Source organism: Protopterus annectens, chromosome 7.part0 (genome assembly GCF_019279795.1).
Source record: "Protopterus annectens isolate FY-2018-M chromosome 7.part0, PAN1.0, whole genome shotgun sequence".
In the NCBI taxonomy this organism is placed as follows: Eukaryota; Metazoa; Chordata; order Ceratodontiformes; family Protopteridae; genus Protopterus; species Protopterus annectens.
In genome coordinates, this window is record NC_056739.1 from 567,270,038 (window position 1) to 567,290,141 (window position 20,104).

At 41.6% G+C, this 20,104-nt stretch overlaps 1 protein-coding gene across 1 annotated transcript in view; it reads right to left on the minus strand.

Moving 5' to 3' along the window:
- Positions 1–20,104, minus strand: part of ARRB2 (arrestin beta 2) — a 530,032-nt gene that overhangs the window by 236,029 nt on the left and 273,899 nt on the right. The window contains exon 3 of the mRNA XM_044076297.1: positions 1,538–1,582. Within this exon, the coding sequence (XP_043932232.1) occupies positions 1,538–1,582 (45 nt within the window). The remainder of the gene's footprint in view (positions 1–1,537; positions 1,583–20,104) is intronic.

Below are 20,104 nucleotides of genomic sequence, written 5' to 3' on the forward strand. Positions count from 1 at the left end.
TGAAGACTTCAGTCTGAAATTTGATTTGAAAATCTCAGGAGTCGGCCGACCGGCACTTGCGAACTGCTTCTGCTTCGGGCACCGCGCAGCAAGAAAGACTGAAGAAAATGGCATCGGCTGCCTCTTTTATACCCCTGTTGCACAGACGTCAGGGAAGAAGCGACTGCAACCGACGCCGGACCAAGACTTTGGAACTCAGGCCGACTGCGGGACCGCCTGATGGCAGGATAACCCAAGTGTGATGACTGCAGCAGTGTAACATGATGAACATAACACACAGACACACACACACACACCTAAAGTAAAAGGTGAGAGAATAGAGGGAATGGGATACATTTTTTTTTTTTTGAAAGCCAAGAACGGACGCCTGAGTGCAAGGGTAGAGGAAGGTGAAAGGGTGGAAAGAAGACAGGAAATGTCAAAAGAATAGGATTAAATTACCAAAAAACTCACCAAAAGCCTGGAGCAACAGACCACAATGCTAGATGCGCGGCAAATGAGATCTGAGGAGAGGAGGGAGACAGGGCCATTATGGGTAGGGGAGAAGCTTGGAGCTTGGATCCAATGCTGGAAAATGTGTCCGAGTCGGATCAGTGTCCCACAGGTTGAAAAGCAAATGAAAACAACTTAAGATCTTCTTTTTTGGTGACCAGAAAGAGATGAGTGTAAACTTACTTTCTTCCTGCCTTGGACCACCCCTTGATATGGCAGCTGGTTTACAATGGATGAGGTAAAACATAGATGCTGCTCTGGGACTGACGACATTCTCCATAATGGGTGGGCTGTCTCATACTGTACCACTCTACTGTGATGTTCAACACCCTACTGTCTGGAGATAGCTTTTATTAGGCCTTATGGAACTTGCTCAATCTGCTTCCAAAATGAACTGTCTTTAGAGTAGGTAGACAGGGAGCAGGTGAGGAGGTCTAGTCATAACTGCTTAGGGGAAACCTACTTCCCTGTTCTGCCTTTCCACTTTTTCTGACAAGTCTTCTTCTTGCCCAGACTTCTCATTTATGCCTGCTGACCATTGCACTGTCATTTTAATAAACAGTTTTTGAAGGCAATTCCTGCAGTAATGGAAAACAGGAAGGTGAAAAAAAGCTGCTTCACTGTCTGCATAACCTTGCTCTTTTCCTCCAGTTTCTTACAGATGCCTTGTGAGAGGTTACCGAGCATAAGTTAGATTCCCTAAGTCTGTTTTGTCTTGGCCTCTTCATACTAAGTATCACAGTCAAATATAACTGAACAGTAAAAGAGATGGCAGACGATGCCTTGAGTTCAGTGTCCAGCAAGGGAAAACTATGCACTACTACATGAAATAGCAGCAGTACTTTCCTTCCACTGTGATACAACTATTTCTGTGGTCTTGAAGTTCTAGAAGCTTTTTCTATTGCAGAAAGGTACAACCATTCCATGATATCTGATGTGAAGGATAACAGTACAATGAAATATATAGAAAAAATAAGTCCTCCATTCAAAACAATGTAGAAGCAATAACAGTTATAAACATAGTATTGTTTAAAGGTCACCTTACCTTTTCTATCTTTTAAATAATCTGGGTCCACCAGCACTACTCCATCTGCAACATAAAAGGGTTAAATGAGTAAATGAACATTGACAGTTCCCTGTGACTAAACATATCCAAAGCACACTCCCTCAATTAGGGTCTAAAGATGCACGAGGTCTGAGGAGATGTCTAGCAAACCACTATTTGTTAGCCTTTACCTCAATGAAAGAATAATAACATAAGCAAAAATACAACAATTAAATGCACCTCCAATAAATTCAGTAACAGTAGTAGTTTTGAGGTATCAAAGTGCTTGTCTATCTACAAAGAATGTCATATGTAAAACACAAAACTTCACACATTTATACTGCATAACACTTCATCTTCAAAAAACAAATATAAATATTTATGTTAACTAAGCATTCTCAAAAATTATAAGTAGTTTACAATACATGTACTTCACAGGCTAGTCATGCAAAATGTTGGACTGTATATCTCCAGGAGCACCATATTTGGTGATATAAAAGTTAACATTAATGTGAATAAATGATACATGTATTATTAATGTTTTAAACTGTTACAGTGTCTATGGCACAAATCACGGAAACCAGTGTATTAGCCCACCTAAAGGACAGCAAACAAATAAAAGGGGGCAGAGGAACAACTGGGGTTAATATGCAACCTGGCAGAGATAATGCATCACTGAAATAAAGTAAACCAACAAAACAAAGAGGAAAGAAATGACCCTTAAATAAAGGGGACAATATTTAAGCAACATACATTTAGCAGCAAGTCATTCCATGGTGGTACAGTGGTTGCGTTGTTACCTCACAGCAAGAGGTTCTCCTGTTCGATTCTCAGCTGGAGTGCCTTCTGTGTGGAGTCTGCATGTTCTCCCCGCGGTCGAGTGGACTCCGAAAGACATGCGTGAATAGGCGTGCCTTCGCTGAAGGTTGGGCGTCGGGCTGGCAACTCGGCAACATAAAAATCGACTGCCAATCATTAGCGGACTGGAGTTCCGCTGTGGCGACCCCCAACCGGGAAAAGCCGAAAAGACAAACAACATTCGGCAGCAAGTCTTACAGTGAGTGCTCCAACAGGCTAGTCATTTCATTCAGCCCAACTGTCAAATGTAAACAGGAAAAAAGTGAATATTTCATGTTTAAAGTGTATTTGTGCAACTTTGGCATTAGTGATAACAGTCATTTTCCTGTTTCTAGGAGGATGGCTTCATATCTGGGGGAAAGACAACAGCAGATGTTTTCAAGGAGCAGGCAGTCTGATCTCCACAGTGTGAGGAGCAGATGGATTGTGGGAGGCACCTCATTAATACATTGAGCATCAATCCATTTTGGTGACTGGGTATGACATTATAGAAAGCAAATAGCAAATATGAAAGGTGATGAAGTGTGAAGCACATAAAAGTGAAGTTCCAGGCTTTTAATTGCTATCTTAAGCAGTCCGAGTCATCTGGGGAATTCTAGTGAATTCAAGATGCAGCTTTGCAAGAGTGGTTGATGAACAAAACAATCCAAGGGAACAAAGCAGCAAAACAGTTGTACAGAAAAGTTGGTTATATTGGAAGATAAAGCATGATGGAGAAATTTGCTTAAGTTTGAGTTCAAAGTTTAGGAATGATTTGATGTTTGGAGTTTGTGGCAACTATGATGACACAACAGATTTTATTTGCAAGGGCTCTCTGGCCATTGAAAAAGCTTGTACATTGCTGATAATGGCCCAGTTTATGATTTAGTACAAGAACGAACAGGTTCTGTCACAGCTCTAATAACAGTAAGATGATAATGATCGAAAGAAGACAAGAGTTGGATCATGACTTCCTGGAGACTACTATGGAGCATGGGGCACAGTTATCAGTTGCCATAAAAGTTTCTTTTAGCATATTTATTTAATCATCACATATTAAGGCATGACATAAGAACAAGATATAAAACAAACTACTGTCACATTTTTCAATATCTACATACATGCTTTCTTTTTAATTATTTACTCCAACATTACATAATGTCTCAATTCTCACTTCCCCTTAAAACTCACTCCTCCCCCTCAGCATTATTTTGTATCCTTGTTCCCACAAATTCCGTTTATTTCTATGTAATTTGCTCCCTTCTTTATCTAAAGCCGTCATCTCCAGTTCTCTTATCTCCTGTACAATATTCAATACTTCAGTTGCAGCTGGTTTAGATTTTAATTTCTATTTTCTAGTAATTGCTTCTTTAGCAGCCGACAGCATTAAACTTAGTAAGCATATACTATGCCTAGGCAATTCAAATCTTATAACCCAAATCAAAAGAATATTTTCCTTATTTACGACCATTTGCTTCATAACATTTTTGACAAAGTACTGAGGGGGGATTTTTTAAATCTACCCACTCATTTCATTAGCAAAAAAACATTTTCCCAATTACCTCTTTTCATGTCGTCATATCTCCAGCATTTGCTAGCCAACTTAGGAAAACTTCTCTACATTCTCTCCTCAAAGAAAAAGGAAGCCAATCTGGTGCTCCCCTGCCTTAAACAAACTCAACAACAGAAGGAAGAAACTGATGCAGAATAAGGTGCAGCCCAAGACTGGAAAAACTCCCTTATCAGTCTCAAAATGTTGACATCCTTCATCAAATACTCTAAAGCTGTTGCTAAAGGGACAAAGCCTGAGGTGAGGCTGTGATCGAACAGTGCACACAGGTGATGTGCCAGTGCATGTAGAACAGCCAGGGATATTGTCAGGTCCCAAAGAAGCTGTATTCTTGGCCTTGGACAGTGCTGTTTTAACCTGTGCAACAGTAATATTGGGTGCCTGGCAATCTACTGGTATTGTGATTGGTCCTTTGGTGGGGGTGAGAGGGGTAAAGTTGGCACTGAATTTGTTGGCCAGTATATTGGCAATATCCATTGGCTGGGTATAGGAGGTAGCATTGTGCAGTAATGCCGAGCAAATCTGGGTATTGCCGTACAAATTCTTTACATAACTATAGAAGGCCTTGTGGTTGTCTTTACTATCTGCTGCAATTCTGTTTTCATAGCTAGCTTTAGAGGATTTGATGAAGGATCTCAACTTTTTGTTGAGGCTAATAAGGGAGATTTTCCAGTCTTGGGACTTCACCTTTTTCCACATCAGTTTCCTCCTTCTGTTGTAGAGTTTGTTTATGGCAGTGAATCACCAGATTGGCTTCCTTTTTTTGGAGGAGAGGGTCTTGGTTCTATTGGGTATGGTGAGATCCATGCACCTGTGTACATGTTCGCATAGGGCATTAGTGTATGATTCTGCAGTCATGCAACTGTTCCCCATTTGCATGGGTGCCGTGAGCCCAAAGTTTGCTTTGGAGAAATGTATCACCCACTGGTTTGGAAGAAGGTCTGGGAACCATTTTGGGGATGGCAGTGAGTGGAAGTAAAATTTGTACCCCTGGGATACAATGTTGATGACCCATTGGTCTTTGGTGATGGACCCATTGGTCTCTGGTGATGGAGGTCCAGTTTTTTTGCATGATGGGCAAGTTTTCCTACTAGGGGCACAAGCAGTTGGGTAGCGGTGAGGAGTGGAGTTGAGAAGTCATTGTGAATTCTTTCTGTAAAGGAGTGGCTTAGCACTCCCTGTTTTTGAAGTGGGGGCACTCCATTGCTTAGATCTCTGCATACCCTGAGACTGTAATCTGTGGGGTCTGTTTCCCCTGGCCTTGAGGGGGCTGGAAAGGAACAATGCTTCGAGGGGCAATGCCTACTGAATCTAGGAGGCTGTACTTGCAAAAAAATCTTTGATAGTCTACACAGATTTAGCTTTTTCTTCCACCATTTTTAGAACCTCTTCTGCTTTGGTGCCAAGCAGATTGTCCTTGTTCAAAGGAGCATCTAGTAATTTTGATTTGACATGGTCTGGCAAGGTCTGTTCCTTAAGTCAAGCATGCCTTCTCAGTACAGAACCAGTGACTGCTGCCCTGCAAGATGCTTCTACGGCATCAAAGCCACATTGCAAAGTATGCTTGCTGACTTGGCTTGCAGAATGCACAAGCTCTTATAACTCTATTTTCTGCACAGTCTGTAAAGGTAGATAAGTTTTGCTTAAGTTCCATAATATGTTGCTGGTATTTCAGCATGTGAAAAGTACAGTTGTGTACACTTAACATAAATGTAGATGTTAGAGTGTATTCACTGTTGCAGTCATTACATTTGGGTAATCTGCTGGCAGGTTGCCCTCAGTCGGCCTGATTAACAAAGTCTTGGGTCCTGCGTCAGTTGCTGTCTCTTCTTCCATGAAGTCAGGTCGTCAGGGGTATAAAACATGCAGCCGATGCCATTACATCAGTTTTTCTTGCCCCAGATGTCAGGTGCCTCCAAATGGGGAGCCAACTATTTAAGTAATTAAACAACACAATAATATACCTCCAAACAAAAGCAAACACACCAAAAAATCTTTTAAGCATAGTACAGGAAAGTAGAGGTATATAAGAGAAAAAAAGGGGGTTGGAGGGAGGGTAACCAGGACTGCAACAGTGAATACACTCGAACATCTACATTTATGGTAAGTGTACACAACTGTACTATGTGCTTCGTGTTTCACTGTTGCAGTCATTACATTTGGGTAGATTCCCAAAGCTATGATTGGGAGGATAGATTTATACAGCTCTAGGACCAGCTATAAGGCCCTGCAGGACAGCAGTGGCAAAGCCAACTCTGGATTTAGAGATGAAAGTTAAATGGTAATGTTTGGTGAATGTATGAATGAGCTCCAGGTAGCAGCTTCTAGAAAATCTCTGGTATAAACACCTCTGAGAAAGGCTGTAGAAGTAGATGCAGCCCTGGTGGAATGAGATCTGATCCCCTGTGGGATAGTTTTACCATGGTACATGTAGCAGAAATTAATACAATGGCTTAACCATTTGGAAATAGTCTGCTTTGCAATAGCTTTTCCCTCTGCCCCTGCAGCAAATGCCACCAGTAGTTGATCAGATTTTCTTTGAGATTTTGTCCTGTTTAAGTAAAATCCAAGTTGTTTGTGTACATCCAATGAATGCAGAATCCGCTCCCCCTTGTTCTGTGGATTAGGAAAGAAAGTTGGCAAATGAATGGTCTGATTAAGAGTCACACTGGATACCACCTTAGGCATGAAAGATGGATTGGTCCTGAGAGACACCCTGTCCGCATGAAAAATAATGAAAGGCTCCACTGCCATAAGAGCCTGTAATTCGGAAATCCTTCTAGTTGAAGTGACTGCTAAAAGTAAAGCTGTTTTCCAGGAGAGAAATTTTAAGTCTGCAGTAGCAGCTGGCTCAAAAGGAGGGAGAGTGAGTTTTTCCAATACAAAATTGAGGTCCCAGGCAGGGGTTGGAGCTCTCCTGGGTGGTCTTAAGTTTTTTGCCCCTCTGAGATACTGCTTTAGCAGAGGATAAGAGAAGATGGGAGGTTCTGTGTTGTAATGAGCTGAAATAGCTGAGGCATGGATTTTTATGGAAGAAAAGGACAGGCCCTTGTGAAGCATCTCAGTTAAGTACTGTAAAATCTGAGGAATATTGGGCACTGTTGTGCTTATCCCTTGTGATTAATTCCAGGCACAGAATCTTTTCCATTTGTCAGCATAAGATTTTCTAGTAATAGGCCTTCCTGCCTCCAAAATGACATTCATCACAGGTTTGCTGAGGGATGCGAAGGGTGAATTTAGGTGATTAGCCATGCTGCAAGATTCTAAGTTTGGAGCTGAGTGTGCAGAATTTGGTTGTTCTGCTGAGACAGCAAGTAAGGTGTCTGAGGCAGGTGCCACGGTGGAAGATGCGACACATTGCGCAGGAGTGGGTACCAGTGTTGGCGAGGCCAGTCTGGAGCAATCAAAATCATTTTTGGTTTGTCCTGTGTGACTTTTAGTAGAACACTTTGGAGAGCGGAGGCAGAGGTGGAAAAGCATAGACTGATAGTTTTTTTCAGCTGAATGAAAGAGCATCCACTTTCCAGGCTTTTTGTGATGAGTCCTTGTGTAGAATTTGTCCAACTGATAGATTTTTTGTCTCACCCAAGAACTATGTCTGGACTCCCCCATTTGTGTATCAACATGCTGAAAATCCATGGTTCCAGTTTCCATTCGTGTGGGTCCATGACATTTCTGCTTAGTTCGTCTGCCAGAGTATTCAGCTTTCCTGGCAGGAATTGAGTTTGTAGCTGTATTTGATAGGTGAAGGCCGAGTTCCACAATGCCATGCCTAGTCTGCAAAAAAGATAGGAATGTGCACCCCCCTGCTTGTTTATGTACCACATAACTGTGGTACTGTCTATCATTAACTGTCATGGATGAAGGTAGTCCTTGAAGGCTGTCAGAGCATTCTGTACAACTAGCATCTCTTTTTGATTGATATGAAGGTGCATTTGATTTGGGTTCCATTTGCCCTGAATGCACTTCCCTGCCAGATGAGCCTCCCCAAGCATAGTCTGATACGTCTGTAGTTAGGGTTTGGGCAGCAGGGGGTGGAGAGAATGGTAGTCCCTTGTTTAGTGCCAGGCCTCAGCCCACCATAGGAACTCTAGTTGCAGACAAGGTATGATAGGAATCATTGTTTCCAAGCTGTGACAATGTTGACTCCATAAACTCTAAGTACCACAGAAGTTTCCTCATATGCAGTCTTGCATATGAAATTAGAAGAATGCAGGAGGCCATAAACCCCAAGGCTTGCAGAATTTGTCTTGCAGATAGCAGGGTTTTTGTGGACACTTGTCTGAAGTAAGTTACCAAATTAATTTGCTTTTCTGACTTAAGGTAAGCCATCTGGGCAGTTGTATTCAAGCTTGCACCCAGGAATGTAACTTTTAGAGAGGGTACCAGTTGTGATTTATTTTCATTTATGGTGTACCCTAGTCAAGTTAGAACCCTTTTTAACAAATGCCAGATGTTTTTGAAGAATGTCCCTTTTTTCTGCCTGAATTAGACAATCGTCCAGTTATGGATATATTTGAATATTTATTTGCCTGCAAAATGCAATTACTGGAGCCAGGCACTTTGTGAAGACCCTGGGCGCAGTAGATATGCCAAAGGGCAGTGCAGAGAACTGGTAATGCAAATAGCCTACTTTGAAGCAGAGATATCTTCTGCAAGACTCCCTGATTGGGATATGCAGGTAAGCCTCTTTTAAGTCTAGAGTTACCAGCCAGGCATCTTTGCCTAGTATAGGAAGTAACTGCTGAAGAGTCAACATCTTGAATTTTGGAATGTCCAGAAATGTGTTTAGAGTAGATAAGTCCAGAATTGGACGCCATGATTTGTCTTTTCTGGGTACCAGGAAAAGTCTTGAATAGAAACCTTGTCCCTTTTCCTCTTCTGGGACTGGTTAAATAGCTCCCATGTTCATGAGCAACAGTACTTGTTTCTGGGACTCTGCCCACTGATTTGGTGGCAGGTCTAGCCATCCGTTTGGGATTGGCAACGTGTGGAAATGAAATCTGTATCCCTGGGATACTATGTTTAAAACCCATTTGTCCTGGGTTATAAGTTTCCAGTTTTTTGCATGAAGTGCCAGTTTTCCCCCCAAAGGGGTGGCTAAAAGGTAAGTGCTTGGCAAGTGTAGAGGGAAGTCATTGAGACTGCTTACCATAGGGAGGTGCCTTGTTGTTTCCAGATTTGGAGGAGGAGGCACCCCATTGTTTTGTTCTAAAAGTCCCTTGTGACTGAATCCTGGAGCCTTTGGAATGTCTGGGTTTGACTTGAGTGTCTCTCGAAGGAACTGGAAAGGACCAGTTCTTAGTAGGCCAGTGCCTACTAAATCTTGGAGGTTGCACTTGTGAGAAGTCTTTCACAGTTTGCATAGATTTAGCTTTATCTTCCATCTTTTTTAAAACTTATTCAGCCTTATTACCAAAGAGACGGTCCTGTTGTAAAGGAGCATCCAACAAGTTTGCTTTAACATGATCAGGCAGAGTTTGCTCTTTCAGCCAAGCATGCCTTCTTAGCACAGACCCAGTTGCAGCAGCCCTGCAAGAGGCCTCCAAAGAATGTTTTCCAACTTGTTCAGCTGAATGCAATAAATCCTGTAAATCTTTATTTTCCACACAGTCAGAAATTAACATTATTTTCTGTTTAGGCAGTCCCATGATATGCTGCTGATATTTAAGCATATGAAATTGACAGTTTAAAGCCTCGATTGCCAAGGTTGCAGAAGTGTAAACCTTCTTACCCCATCTATCCAGCACCCTGGAATCTCTATCAGAAGGGGTAGGATTTTTAGCAGTAGAGGCCTTAATGCCCTTGGGACCCTGAGAAATGGTTTCAGGATCTGCAATAGGAGTTTTGAAAAGGAATTTGTGGGAGTCAGGAACCCTGTAGTATCTGTCTGGCTTACAAGGAGATGGAGGCAGAGAATCAGGAGCCATTCTAGATTCTGAAAAAACATCAACAATGTCTAGAACAGGAGGTATAGCCAAAGGCCTATGCTGAGGAAGAAGAAGAAAATCCCCAAGTCTCTTTTTAGAGTCAGAGAAATCCTGACTTTCCCAATGAAAATGTTCCCGTAAGGTATGTAAAGTTTCCCCAAAAGAAAAATCCTCAGGGGGAGAAGCAGAAGGAATGGAATCTTCTGCATCAGAGTCCTCATAAGTAGGTATAGACAAATCCTGTTCATTAGAAGAGTCAGAAGAAATAGAATCCTGTTCAGAAGATTCATAATCAATGTCTTGCCTAGGCCTCTTAGAAGGGGTGGGGGTGGTTGGCTACCCCCTGATCAGAATAATTAAATCTTCAGTCATTTTGATCATTTGTTTTTTAGGCATAGGAGCCTGCACATGTGGCACAGGAGTCGGTTTTTTAGACATAGATTTAAATTTTGGCCTTAGTTTTGAAGACGGCATTGGTCTAATATACAAATCTGTAGGCCTGAAAACACCGTCAGAAGCCGGTGCCTGCACAGCGGCTCCGGACCCATCTAAGGTAGAGACATCCGTGGGTTCCATAACTGAATCATCTCGCGAAATACTGGACTCAGAATGGGTCTCACTAGAGGCCTGCAAATCAGACGTAGCGGGTATCGGGGGCTGCGAAAGCACCTCACTGAGTACCGGCAAACTGGTGACTGGCTTAGGAAAAGCGTCGTCAGTTATGGGCCTCGACGGCCTTTTTCTTTGTGTTTTTTAGGTATTCCGGTAGTCAGATTACTAACCAACGACATTTCTGGATAATTAAAGTGTGAGACAAAATATTTAGAAGCAAAAATATACTGACGTTGAATAGTGCGTTGATTAAATTTAGCATAAAACCGACAGCAAGGTATGTTGTGGTCAGGGCCTAGGCAAGGTATACAGTACAAATTAAAATCCTTATGAGGTATTTACTTCCCACAAGTAATGCAATTATTAACTTTTACGGACATCGGTAAGGAGCAAGAAAAAGTTTCCCCAATGGAGTACTTAGCATTTTAGTTGAAAATGAAAATTTCAGGAGTCGGCCGACCGGCACTTGTAAACTGCTTCTGCTTTGGGCACCATGCAGCAAGAAAGACTGATGTAATGGCATCAGCTGAATGTTTTATACCCCTGACGACCTGACGTCATGGATGAAGGGACAGCAACCGATGCAGGACCCAAGACTTTGTTAATCAGGCCAACTGAGGGCAACCTGCCAGCAGATTACCCAAATGTAATGACTGCAACAGTGAAACACGAAGAACATCTGGTGATTCAATGCCCTAATGTCGAGAGTTGCAGAGGTGTATACTTTTATCCTATCTGTCTAAAGCTCGGAAATCCCTGTCCGAAAGGGTGGGATTCTTAGCTGTAGTTGCTTTTATACCTTTAGGCCCCTGGGAAATGACCTCTGGGTCAGCAGTAGGATTTTTGAAAAGAAATTTGTGAGAGTCATGGACTCTGTAGTACCTGGCTGGTTTCCTAGGAGCAGGGGCTAAAGTATCAGGCATTAGACTGGATTCCATAAAGACATCATCCACAATATCCAGAACTGGAGGTATTGCTAAAGGTCTATGTTGTGGCAAATCTAAAAATTCACTGAGTCTCTTTTTGGACTGAGGATAGTCTTGGTATTCCCAGTGGAAATGCTCTCAAAGTATGTAGGGTTTCACCAAAAGAAAAATCCTCTGGTAGGGAAGCAGAGGGAATGGATTCCTCTGCATCTGAATCCTCATAAGCAGATAAAGGCATGTCTTCATATTCATAAACCTCAGAGTCATCTGACTCTTGGTCTGTTAGAGCTGCTGGGGACAGATCTCTTTTTCTCTTAGCAGGGGAAGGCTAATCAGCATAATCAGGTCTTCTGCCATTTAAAGCATTTGATGTTGTGGCAAGGAAGCAGGGGCTTGAGTTTGGGTCGTTGTTTTTTTAGGCATAACTAAAATAAAACAGGAAAGTGTGCAAACCAAGAACTCGAATCCAAAAAACAACAAAAGCACACTGACACTCAGTTCCTGAAAAAAACGGCCACACCATAAAGTCCGAAGGATGCTCTCTTTAATACAACAACAGCTTTTATTATATTTAGTTACTGTATTAAAGACAGCATCCTTCGGACTTTATGGTGTGACAGTTTTTTTCAGGATCTGTGTGTCAGTGTGCTTTTGTTGTTTTTTAGGCGTAACGCATACTCTTGGCCTTAGAAACTCAGTAGTTTTAGACAGAACTGAAGACGCGAAAGAAGTCGTCGGTTTCTGTAGAATATCAGTAGTGCAAAGAACTTCCTCGGAAGCCGGTGCCTGCTCAGCGGCTCCGAACCCATCCAAGGTAGAGACATCCGCAGGTTCCATAGTCAAAGAAGAGTCTCACTGCATACTGTCTAAAGGTCTCGGTAGTGGCCTGTGAATCCATCAAAGCGGTCATCAGGGGCTGCAAAAGTGCCTGAGTACCGGCAAACTGGTGACTAGCTTAATGGCAGCATCGTCGGCCATTTTGGACCTGTGCAGTCTGTCTCTGTCTTTATCCTTATGTTTTTTCAGAAGATCGGTAGTCGGATGGCTTACCGAAGCCATTTCAGAATACAGAGACAGAGAGCGAAAGCATTTAGTGACAATAAGGGCCAAATGACGAATAGTTCGGGCATTGAACAAAGCACAAAATCGACAGCAAGGTAGGTCGTGGTCTGGGCCTAAACAGGTGACGAAGTAAGAATGGAAATCTCAGTGTGGTATTTGCTTTCCACAGGCAAGACAATTGTTAACTTTTTCTGACATAGGTTAGAGCAAGAAAAAAGGATCTCCAATGGGGTACTTAGCTTTAGAAGACTTCAGGATGATTCAATTCGGAAACGAAAACTCAGGCAGTGGCCAACCGGTACTCGTGCGAACTACTACTGCTTCGGGCTCCTCGGCAAGAAAGACTGATGTAATGGCATCGGCTGCCTGTTTTTATACCCCTGACGACTTGATGTCAGTCCTGGAGCGACAGCAACTGATGCAGAAATACTAAGTCTCTGTATTCGGGCTGACTGAGGGCTACCTGCAGGCAGATAACCCAAGTGTGATGACTGCAACAGTGAAACACGAAGAACATCGTGGAGTGAGAGTCCTGGGACATGGTTGGGGACCTATAGCAGGCTATGAACTGAATCGCTGTCTCACTCGATGTTAGCTGCACCTGAAGTATCTCTGGTGCATTATGTTGGGCTACCAGTCTGGATGTGTGCGCATCTTTTATGAATATGGAGACACCACCACCTTTGGAGCTTCAGTACAATTTCTGGGGCCAAAAGGTGTGGAATGAGTTATAGCCTGGTAGTGCAGGGGTACCTTCTGTTGCCTTGAACCAGGTCTCTGTTACAGCACAAATGTTGATGTTCTCCATTTTAAGGAGTGCTTCGAGCAAGTGCATTTTGAGATTTAGACTTCTAGCACTGAGCAGCATGACCCTCAGATTGCGTTTGTTTGTAGCTGTTACGGTGGTAATTTGGTCTTTCGAACACTGCCTAAAAAAGGCACTATAGGGGTGGCAAGAGCCTTGGCCAGTATCCAGAAGCCCAGGGGTGACAGATGCAGACCATCTCTGGAAAAGCATCGTGGTCTGTCAATCATGCCATCCAAGGCAGACATATACTGGATCCCCTTAGAATGACACCAGAAACTTAGCCAATTGTTGAAATCATTCATTTTCTGCTTGTACTGTGGTTTCACTCTGGGTGATGGTAGGAGGCTGCTCAGGGCTAGGGTCATACCCACCTGGGCTACAAAATCCATTTTTCATTTGAGAGAGGACAGACAGTGTCTCAATGAATCTTGGTCAGACAGTATTATCACAAGCTTAAATTTTAAGAGTAAAAATAAATTTGTTCCCCTTTTATTAATAAAGCAGCTTTAGTTTTTCATGAATTAGTTAAAGAGATTACTCCATATGTTAATAACACGTTGAAATATGTGACTAAGTTTAATTTTATTAAGGAGTAATGGGAGGCTTTAAAAACTTTGGAAAAGGATCAATCTGTTGTAATAAAACCAGCTGATAAAGGAAGGAATATAGTGGTGATGAACGTTGATTTTTATAAGAAAATATGTTTTAACTTATTGCATAATGAATTTGAATATCAATTGCTAGACCATAATCCACTGCAACAAATTCATTTGGGTATTGTGATGTTATTGGAAGATTTGGTTAACAGGGACACTTTGTCTGAAAGGCTGAAAGATGTAATAATCATGGTGAACACCCCCCCCCCATATTCCCTTATTTTATACCCTCCCCGAAGTTCACAAAAATATGGAGAACTTACCGAGGAGACAGAATGCATCTCAGGTGGGGGGGTCCCATGCAAAGTGTAGGGGAAATTTTGGATAAAATATTACAAATTTTATGTGATGCATCTTCCCTCACAAGTGAGGGATACGCAGCATTTCCTTAAGGAAATATGCGTATCAAGTGGTGGAAAGGGCATTTTTTGCAACAGTTGATGTTAGTAGTCTGTATACTACTAAAGAACATAGATATGGACTAGAGGCCATTTAACACCACAAGTATTACTGGATTGCAGAGTATTTTAAATATAGCTAGTTTTGATTTTAATAATTGTTCTTCTTTTGATTTTTTTTTGTAAACAACTTAAAAGTACAGCTATGAGGGCTAAGTTTGATCCCAGCTATGCTAATTTGTTTATGGGATGATTTGAGGAAATATTTTGTATAGTGATTCGTCCTTTGTCAGCAATGTAGTGTTTTATAAACTTTACATTGATGATTTATTTTTTTATTGCTCAAGGCTCACAGGAACAGTTTTGCTAGTTTTAAGCAGGCTATACAGAAGAATACCTTTGGTTTATCTTTACTTGTAACATGTATGATACCATTCATTATTTGGATGTTGAGTTGTATATTATTAATGATTCAATACATTCGATGCTATATAGAATATAAACTTCTGTGACTTTATCTATGCATCTAGTGCACACCTTTGGCCACTTTAAGATCTCTCCCCTATGGTGAATTCTACAGGGCTAGAACTTCATGTTCGGATGAGTTTAATTTCTGGACAGTAGCTGTGGATATAGTTGATACATTCTGAAGAAAATCCAAGAGCAAACCACCATGGAATGTAAAAATTAAAGAATAAAACACTTTATTCTTTGATTTTTACATTCCATGGCGGTTTGCTCTTGGATTTTCTTCAGAGTTTTTTGTTTACCATAGAGCTACCTTTGGCGTTTCTTTAGGGCATACCCTCAAACATAGTAGACAGATTATCTGAGGGTTATAAAGAAAAGTTGTGTAAAAACTTACCATAACCACAGATGTACTTCTATTCCATGTTGCAGTATTCTACATATGGCTTTACCCTTCTAGTCTCATGTACGTACGGACAGTATACCAAAGCTTTCAGTCCCTCCTAGGTATACGAGACGTCAGATCTATGCAAGAGTACGAGGGCCATAAAAGTGACGCTGGCACACACCAGTCCTCAGAAGTGAAGACCCCAGTTGGAGCCAGTCCTAACAGGGCAATGCCAAGTCACTGCCATCCAGAGAGAGAAACATAACTGATAAGCGGAGAAGGAGAGAGGGTAGGAATACTGCAACATGGAAGAGAAGGACATCTATGGTTATGGTAAGCATTTACACAACTTTTCTATGTCCTTCTATTCCTATGTTGCAGTATTCTGCATATGGGTGAGTCCCAAGGCTCACTGAGAAGGGATGGTAGGTATGGAAGTAGATTCCAGGAACCCATACCAGACAGCTCTAGCAAACCCTGCCCTGGACATAGAGATGTGGTCTAGTTTGCAGTGTTTGGTGAAGGTGTGAACTGAAGACCAAGTGGCTGCCTCCAGGATAGAGGAGGTGTGCAGACCCTTGAAGAAAGCCCCTGAGGATGCCATGGCTCTAGTGGAGTGGGCTTTTACTGTACCCTGAAGTGATTTACCATGGTGCTGGTAACAGAAGGTAATACCCTTGGAGATCCAGGTAGAAATAGTCTGTTTAGACACAGTCTTCCCTAGTGCTCTAGAGTGGAAGGATATGAAAAGCTGGTCAGTCTTTCTGATAGACAGTGCTGTGGAGGTAGAAACTGACTTGAATGTGAACATCCAGGGAATGAAGTACTCTTTCACTTCTTCCTTGTGGGTTTGGATAAAAAAACAGGTAAATGGATGGCCTGACAAAGAGAGGTCACTGACTACCTTGGACATGAAGGATGGATTTGTCCTGAGGGTAACCCTGTCTTTATGAAAGACAAGAAAAGGAGCTCTGATAACCTTCTAGCAGAAGTGATAGCCACTACACTGACTGTCTTCCAGGTGCAATGCTTTAGGGAAACATGATCAGCAGGCTCAAAGGGTGGCATCGTTAGCTCTCCAGCACATAGTTGAGATCCCAAGGACGGGGTGTAGGTTTCTGAGGGGGTCTGAGATGTAGGACCCCTTTGAGGAAGAGCTTCGAAGGGAGCCTGGTTGCCAAGGGGGAGCCATGGGTAGGCAAGCAGAAATAGCAGACAGGTGTGTCTTAATACATGATTAGGCCAGGCCAGTCTGAAGTAACTCACACAAATAAGACAGCACAAGGGGAATGTCACTGGTAAGCAGATCCAGCTGCTTATTTTTACACCAAGAAATAAACCTTTTTCATTTAGATGGGTAAGATCTTCTAGTGTTAGTTTTCCTGGCCTCCTGCAGGACACTGAGCACGTCCTCATTGTAAAGGTGTCTGTATGGGATCAGACGTCTATCGGCCACAGGGTCAGGTGTAGCAGCTGCCACTGTGGGTGGATTAAAGCTCCCCTGTGCTGTATGAGAAGGGTCCATTCTGTGGGGTAACTTGTGGTGACTGCCCTTGGACAATTGGAGGAGTAAGGGGAACTAATGCTATCGGGGCCAGTAGGGTTACCAGCAAGATGTTTGGATTGTCTTGCTGAATCCGTAGCAGGACCCTCTGAATGAGGGGGAAGGGGGGAAATGCATAAAGGTATTTCCCCCTCCATGAAATTGTGAAGACATCTGTTACCAGTGCCTGTGGGTCTGGTGTCCAGGAAGTTACCTGTTGTTAATGGAGGCAAACATGTCTATTTGTGGTGTACCCCATCTGTAGACCATGTCCAGGAAGATGTCTCTGTAGAGCATCCATTTGTAACTGTTTGTGCTGGTTCTGCTCAAAAAATCTGCTTGGAAGTTGTGGACAGAGGGAATGTATGCTGCTTTCAGGGCAATTCCCTGAGAAGTGGCTACTTTCCACACTAGTGTAGCAAGTCTGCAGAGTAGATAGGACTTGGTCCCCCCTGTTTGTTGATATACCACAGGACTGCGGTGTTGTCTGTGTATATCAGGAGGGATCCCTTCTGGAAGAAAAGAGTGACTGCCTGAAGAGCTAGGAGGATCGCCCTCATTTCTCTGGCACTGATGTGTTCTGTTTTCTGCCTGTATGTCCACAGGCCTTGAACTTTTCGATGGCTGAGAGTGGCCCCCAACCCCAGGTCTGAGACATCTGTAGGCATGACCTGAGAAGGTTGAGGTGGTTGGAGGGGGAAGTCCTGGGTTGAGCTTCACCTGGACGAGCCACCATAAGAGCTCCTGTTTTAAGCATAGAAGAAAAGGCACAATGTGTTCCAGTGGGTGGTTGTGCCGTTTCCAGACAGAGCGTAGGTATCACTGCAGTTTTCTCATGTATAGTCAAGCTAGGGGGTAGCATGGGAATGGTAGCTGCCATGTAACCGAGCAGCTTAAGGTACTGCCTTGCAGTCAGATGAGGTAGAGTAGAATTCCCTTGCAGGTGCTCTGAAAGAGAACTCACCTTTGTTAGGGGCAGGTATGCCGCCATCAAGTCTGTGTGGATTCTGCACCCTAAGTACACAATGTATTGGGTCGGCGTGAGGTTGGACTTTGGGAAGGTTATTTGGAACCCAACATCCTGTAGAAGAAACACCATGAACCAGATATGGGTTAGGAGTGTTTTTTGCTGGCAACCTGTAAAAGCATGTTGTCCAGGTATGGGGATATTTGTATCCCTTTTGTCTTGCAAAAGGCTATTACTTGAGCCAGGCATTTGGTGAAGATTCTGGGTGTGGTTGAAAGCTCAAAAGGCAAGGCAGAGAACTGCAAATGTGAGGAGCCGACTAAAAATTTTAAGTAATTCCTGTGTGTGGGTCTTATGGGAATGTGTACGTAGGCATCCTTGATGTCTATTGTACCTAGGAAGCCTTTGCCCATAAAAAGAGGAACTAGAGTTGGCAGGGTCAGCATTTTGAAAGTTGGCACCTTTAAGAAAGGATTGAGCCTTGAAAAGTCTAAGATGGGTATCCATGGCCCTTCTTTTCTGGGAACTAGGAAAATCCTTGAATATAACCCTTTTCCAAATTGGGAGGGAGGGATTCTTTCTATACTGCTCTGGTTTAAAAGCGACTGCAGTACAGGTGAGCAGGAGGTCGTGGCTTGCCTAGACTTACTGGGGAGATTATCCAAGACAAAAGTAACCTTCTTGGAGGATGGAGAGGACCCACTTGTCTGAAGTGATTTGATTCCAAAGAGGAAACGCAGTGGGAAAGGTGAGCAGACAGTGGGATGGAGGCAGCTGGTGGGGGAGGCAGGTAGTCGGACGCTAGAAAGGTGAATTTTAATTCATACAATGTCCTATGTTGTTCCTGCTGGAGCAGATTAATTCACAAAGAAGTAGATGAGAGATGATCTTGATGAGTTTTCCCCCTTTTAGAGGTTGAAAGGAAGATGCAAAAGGAGCAAAAAACTACAACTCAAAAAAGGGAGGGGGGGGAGGGGGTGCCTGAGGGCAGGAACAGTGGAACCTATATTATATATTATAAAAAATGGAAAGAAAATGACTTGTAATGATTTTTATATATTTTATTTACTACATACACAATTTTGACCTTTTTTGACATTTTTTTCTTTTTCAAAGGGTTTGGTTTTAACAAATAAGAGAAAAGATTTGGTTGATATTAAATTATATTATTTATTAAAAAATTTAAAAAAAAGAAAATTTTCAATGGTTTTCAAGGACAAGTGCAAAGGGGAAACAGGGGATAGAAGAGTACTTTAACCCCACTTCTCCTAGTTAAAAAATTTGAGATAGAATAAAGAACAGAATTAAAAAAATAATAAGAAAGAATTAAATCCTAATCCCAATTTTTAAACATTCTTTCTCTGGAAAAGGGAAAGAAGAAAAATTTGAGGAATTTAGGGAAGACAAAACAGACAAGGGTTATGAACAATCATTTATATTGTATATGATGGGTGTCATGGACGTATTATTCTATGATGGGAAGATGTCTCTAGGACTCAATTAAACAGAATGATATAGTAGGACTTCTTTTAAATGAAATATTACAGCGTGATACAAGAATAACTGGCAGATTTTATATTAAACTTTAACTTTTTGAATTTTTCAAAACCAAAAATTTTAAAAATTTCCAAAATGAAAAATCATAAGGACGTATTGGGAATATATTTAGATTAAGATGGTTTCCGGAAGGTTTCAAAGGTTGTGGTTTCTTTGCAAAGTCATCGAACAGTAATTAAACAGTATATTGATGTCAAAATTAAACAGCTGGTTAATGATAACCAAATTATTTAAAAAGATTCATGGGATTTTCTAAGAATTTTTCTTTTTTTACTATAAAGAAACTTGATTGTTTCTATCAGGAGTGGATGGTTTAGTAAGTAAGTATTCCCTTTGAAGAAATGTTGATACCTTGAAGATTTATGAAAATAATGTTTTTCAGAAATTTTTTTATTTTTTTAGAATTAGAACTATTTTAGTCCTTATGAGTAGTTCTGAAAAAAAATTTTTTTTTTTTTGAATGGGACTAGATTGTGCATGGAATGGCCTGGGGGCATCATATTACCATATTGAAACATTATATATATTACTTATGTGGAGAATAATTGACAATATTCTATGGTTTTGTAGATTTCTTAAAGTTGTGTTATTGACCTGGTACTAACTGTACTGTGTGTTTTTTTTGGAAACATGTGACAACTAATTTTATAACACTTTTGATTTATTAGTGGATATTAGGAATAAAAATTATTTATTTAAATGGACATATTTTTTAAATTTCATTATTTTATTATTATGACAAAGTTTTTGACAAGTTTGTTTCTTTCAAGACAAGGTCAGTAACATAGAAGCATTTACAAAAGAGTGTTTTGCAATTTACTCACCCTCAAGAATTTGAAAGAATT